Source organism: Salmo salar, chromosome 18 (genome assembly GCF_965601325.2).
Source record: "Salmo salar chromosome 18, fSalSal1, whole genome shotgun sequence".
Lineage (NCBI taxonomy): Eukaryota > Metazoa > Chordata > Actinopteri > Salmoniformes > Salmonidae > Salmo > Salmo salar.
This window is the reverse complement of record NC_138308.1, coordinates 34,547,421-34,553,262: the sequence shown is the minus strand read 5'-3', so window position 1 is coordinate 34,553,262 and position 5,842 is coordinate 34,547,421. Positions and strand designations below refer to the sequence as shown.

The following is a 5,842-nucleotide window of genomic DNA, read 5'->3' as shown; positions in this document are numbered from 1 at the left end:
GGTGATGGTGGTGGTGGTGATGATGGTGGTAGTGATGATTTTGGTGATGGTGGTGGTGATGATGATGGTGGTGGTGATGATTTTGGTGATGGTGGTGATGATGTTGATGATGGTGGTGATGGTGATGATGATGATGGTGGTGGTGGTGATGGTGGTGGTGATGATGATGATGGTAGTGAGGATGATGGTGGTGGTGATGATGATGATGGTAGTGATGATGATGGTGGTGGTGATGATGATGATGATGGTGGTGGTGATGATGATGTGAACAATGATGCTGATTATTTTATCTCGCTGTCTCTCTGTAATGAAAGGTGGAATAATAGACTAATAAAAGCATCACTGGACCCAACAATCACTGAGGAAATAATGTATAATTAACAAACGATTAATTATCTGAATATTACAGGAAGTATACAGAAGCGACTTCTTGTTTCTAACCATATTTCTTTGGGGGATGAGATATACTCCAGCAGCATGTTTCACCTATTGTAACCTCTTGTAGACAGGACTGGAGATATGGAACTCATCTCTCTCTTGTATAGATCATCTGTGTGGATGATACCATGACCTGCCGGGGCCCATGATCCATTGAATGGTACTGTAGCTCAGTAAGGACTTGGTGCTACAGCCACAAAATGTAGGTAAACAGGTAAAAAACAGCAGGTTTATGTATTGGGTATCATTTTTGTTCACAGTTTGATAACAGGCGTATACATACAGGTGTATGATCTAAATCTGATCAGCCTGTTGGAGGAGAACTTGTAGTGTATTTGAGACTTAATAAAAATACTTTTCCATTTAGAAATTTTACTCTTGATTTTCCCTTACGAAAATGTATCAACCCTTACAAAAATGTCCATTAATTATAATCCACATAATAATTCATATTTCCTGTTTCTGCAGGATTATTTTCCTGCTGTAGCAAACTGGCTCAAATTAAGATCCTACATCTGTACAGAAAATAGAGACAGTTGATCCGTTAAAACAAATCTGAGTTGGTCGGAATGATCATATTATAGACAAAAGGTATTAGAAAAACAGCAGAAATACTGAGAACGTCATGGGATATTATTACATGATGTGTTATTCAGTGACAGTGACTTACAGAGACAGATCTGGTTTACACATTTTATATAGTATTTCTCTGTTGACCAGTAATTAACGCCACAGTGACTGGCACATTTTAGCTTCTTATTATCGGCATTCTTAACTTCCTGCTATGGTTAATGTAACGTTTCATTTCATGATTTCATGACTTCTGTTTCACCACCATCAAAATAAATATCTCTATGCTTTCCCAGCACACCATGGCATTACTTCACATCCTGTTCAAACACACACTGTTGGCATATCGTTTGGTAGGAATATACTGACTATTCAACTCACAACTCTCTAATGAGGTTTCCCAATAAGACGCTCTGATTTTGTTGGAAAAGTGCAGCTTACAGGATTTCAGGTATGTTTTGATTAGCTCTGTTATATTAATATTTTGATAACGTAAGAAGACATAGTCAGGGAGAGAATTCACATCAGTGTTTTGAAATTCATGGTCATTTAGTGGTCATTTATATGTTTTTTTACCCTCTCGTTTTAATGATACTTTACACCCACTAGTTTTAATGGTACGTCATACCCACTAGTTTTAATGACACTTGATACCCACTAGTTTTAATGATACTTCATAACGACTAGTTTTAATGATACATTATACCCTCTGGTTTTAATGATACTTTATACCCTCTAGTTTTATTGATACTTTATACCCTCTTAGTGTCAAGTTGAAAGTGTTGATTACAAAAATATAATTTAAAGAGTGAAAGCATCAAGTTACAGGCTCTAAGGGAATGTGTAATGGGGTAAATACTTACTATACAATCTATATCATATGAACTTAACATATCCTCTTGATTCACAAGGACATCATGGACATGACTCCCATCCCCAGCTCTGGTAATAGTAACCTGAATGAAGCCAACACTTGTGGAGTGGACCTCAGCCAAGATGCCATCTACCTTCCTGTAATCTACAGTATCTTCTTCATCATTGGCACTCCCCTCAATTTGATGGCCCTGTTCGGGCTCTATCGTCTGATCAAGTCTGAAAACGTCTTACCGGTGTACGTGATCAACCTGCTCCTTTCGGATCTCCTCCAACTGTTCACTGTACCTCTATGGATTGACTACTATCGCAAGGGTCACAGCTGGCGATTCGGGTCCACTTCCTGCCAGTTATTGGGGGCCAGTTTCTACGTCAGCATTTACACCGGCATTGCCTTCATGTGCATCATTGCTTTGGAGCGCTACTTGGCCATCGCCAAGCCTCTGAGATTCCAAGCATTGAGAAAGCTGAAGTTTGCACGATGGATAGCCCTTAGCATATGGGTCGTGGTAGCCGTGCCTCCATCCATCGCCTTGCATAAAATGCAACCCAGCGACAATCACACCCTGTGCATCGAGAGCTACCCTTCCAAGGAGGGGTTCATCATCTACCGATTGATCACCTTAGCCCTGTCCTTCATCATCCCTCTCGCCTTCATCGTGTTCCTCCACCGGAAGACCCTGAGGTCTTTGTCGGCCATTGGTACCTTGGGAACGGAAGAGAAGCACCGCATCAGGGGGCTTCTCACTCTGCTGGTGGTCATCTTCATCCTGGTCCTCGGCCCCTACCACATCACAGGATGCGTGAAGTACATTGGATTGCTTCTCCACAGGGACGCCTGTGAGTGGGAGAAGGCTGTGTTTTTGCCCTACCAGCTGGTCAGGGGTCTGCTGAGCCTCAACAGTCTGCTGGATCCTGTACTTTATACGTTCCTGAGGAGTGACTTCAGGGCGGCTGTGGGCCATTACCTGCCCTGCCTGAGGAGGATGCAGGAGTCTGTATGGAGGACTGTGAGTCATCAGAGGACCACCACTAAGACCCCTAGTAGTCTTTCAGATCACACTGATTCTATCTAAACCCAAACCAGACATTTGTAACATACCGGTACATGATGTACAGTACCTAGCTAGATACTATCTGCTTTTATTATAATGTAATAACCAGCCTTCGAAGAACCATCACCAGGACCCCTATTATCCTTGAAGACCCCACAGAGAGACCCTGATTCAACCTGTGATAACCATTAATACTGAACATTATTCATAAATGCTGCAGAACAAAGGTTATACTGTGGGAAAGGAAAATCTCTAAGATATACATATATTTCGTATAATTTTTTTTTTTACAAAAACTGTTTGTTTCTCTAAACAGTGCCAGTGGGTTTTGGAAAGTACATTCTTGATTGAGACAGACGTGGTTTGCCTCATATTGCCACAGCCAGGAAGTTGCCAGATTGGGATTTCATGTGACAGGCAGTTGGTCTCGCAGAAGGACTGGTGTCCTCATAATAAATTCATATTTCATCTTTCAAGCACCAAAAAATTACACAAAAAGGAACTTGCCTATAAATACATCTTGTTCCAAATCAATTGGAAGTTGTTTTACAAACTTGTTTTACAACTTTGTTTAAACAAACTTACAAACATATAAGATAAACTGCTAAGGGACTGAACATAGTTTTAATCCTTGGTTGTCCACAATAGTGTATATTTGACACTGGGGAGAAATATAATGTAGTACTTTGATGATTTAGAGTTGCCTCTGGCAACTGAAGGGATGGTTCCACCAGACTGTTCTACCTATTTATAAATAGCATCGTACCCAACTGAAAGGGATGGTTCAACCAGACTGTTCTACCTATTTATAAATAGCATTGTGCCCAACTGAAAGGGATGGTTCAACCAGACTGTTCTACCTATTTATAAATAGCATCGTACCCAACTGAAAGGGATGGTTCAACCAGACTGTTCTACCTATTTATAAATAGCATCGTACCCAACTGAAAGGGATGGTTCAAACAGACTGTTCTACCTATTTATAAATAGCATCGTACCCAACTGAAAGGGATGGTTCAACCAGACTGTTCTACCTATTTATAAATAGCATCGTACCCAACTGAAAGGGATGGTTCAACCAGACTGTTCTACCTATTTATAAATAGCATTGTGCCCAACTGAAAGGGATGGTTCCACCAGACTGTTCTACCTATTTATAAATAGCATCGTACCCAACTGAAAGGGATGGTTCCACCAGACTGTTCTACCTATTTATAAATAGCATTGTGCCCAACTGAAAGGGATGGTTCCACCAGACTGTTCTACCTATTTATAAATAGCATCGTACCCAACTGAAAGGGATGGTTCAACCAGACTGTTCTACCTATTTATAAATAGCATCGTACCCAACTGAAAGGGATGGTTCCACCAGACTGTTCTACCTATTTATAAATAGCATCGTACCCAACTGAAAGGGATGGTTCCACCAGACTGTTCTACCTATTTATAAATAGCATCGTACCCAACTGAAAGGGATGGTTCAACCAGACTGTTCTACCTATTTATAAATAGCATCGTACCCAACTGAAAGGGATGGTTCAACCAGACTGTTCTACCTATTTATAAATAGCATCGTACCCAACTGAAAGGGATGGTTCCACCAGACTGTTCTACCTATTTATAAATAGCATCATACCCAACTGAAAGGGATGGTTCAACCAGACTGTTCTACCTATTTATAAATAGCATTGTGCCCAACTGAGGACCACATGTACACAAGAATTGGAAGTGGTTTTGTAATGTGGGGCAATGTGTTATATTGTATTTCTGTCAGCATTGCAATGCTAAATGTAAATCAAGCTATATCATAAACCTATGTACCATTTGATTTAAAACATTTAATTTAAAACATAACTGTACATATCATGACACCTTTCAGATTCAGTTGATTAAAAGAGTTTCATGTTTGCATAAAAGTGATATAGATTTTATCCCATATGTTACTATAGCCTATAGGGGGGCAAAACTAATGAAATCTATAGTGAGTTCCTAATGTTTCCATCTGTGCTGCAACACTGAAGGTGCTAAAGATGATGCCGTTGACATAGTACCACGTAACACTTGACAATATGTGCATTGTATGTCCAATTTATCTGCCCACAGAGACTAATTGTATGTCCAATTTATCTGCCCACAGAGACTAATTGTATGTCCAATTTATCTGCCCACAGAGACTAATTGTATGTCCAATTTATCTACCCACAGAGACTAATTGTATGTCCAATTTATCTGCCCACAGAGACTAATTGTATGTCCAATTTATCTGCCCACAGAGACTAATTGCATAATTCTAGCTCTATGGTTGAGGCAGTCATTCCACACTGCACTAAATTGAAAGGAGAGGGACTCCTGTAAAATTGCTCTTGATTCATAGAACCGCCAAATCAATAAAAGTGTATTTTATCTAATTACACATTATAGCGAAGATATATATATATATATATATATATATATATATATTTTTTTTTATCAACGCCTTGTCTCTGTGAATGAGCCAAGCATTATTGCACTGATTCAGATTGATACCAGTTAATTGTTGTACAATGCATTAAAGAGCGCTTTAATTATAGACAGCAGACTCTGTCTTCTCTCTGCTGTCACTCTTATCCTGCTCTGTCATTTGTTCATTAGGCCCTGCAGACCTGATTAGTCAATGGATGCATTGTAATAACCCTGGCTCTTAAAGAGGGGTAGCTCCAACTCAATGCAGTCAGGCTCCCACATCAGAAGTTATTGATCCAATAGACTGTAATACCCCCCCCGATCCATATCACAGTGTGCTTCTTATCAGTGACACACAGGGATGCTTGCCCTGCTCAGATTTTCAATAAAGTTCCATGCATGTGAATGCCTGTGAGAATATGGTCATATGTGATTTACATTATCAGGGGACCTTATAGCACGCA

The 5,842-nt window shown here is 39.9% G+C and overlaps 1 protein-coding gene across 1 annotated transcript; it reads left to right on the top strand.

Annotated features, from left to right (window-relative positions):
* Positions 1-1,308: 1,308 nt before the first annotated feature.
* LOC106577474 (G-protein coupled receptor 4) lies at positions 1,309-4,856 on the top strand. The gene is made up of 2 exons (XM_014155483.3): positions 1,309-1,459; positions 1,920-4,856. The coding sequence occupies exon 2, from the start codon at positions 1,926-1,928 to the stop codon at positions 2,955-2,957; it is 1,032 nt and encodes a 343-aa protein (XP_014010958.1). The 5' UTR covers positions 1,309-1,459; positions 1,920-1,925; the 3' UTR covers positions 2,958-4,856.
* Positions 4,857-5,842: the final 986 nt, after the last annotated feature.

Excerpts from the sequence above, each read along its gene's own strand:
- LOC106577474 (XM_014155483.3), top strand. The coding sequence starts at position 1,926 with ATGGACATGACTCCCATCCCCAGCTCTGGTAATAGTAACCTGAATGAA.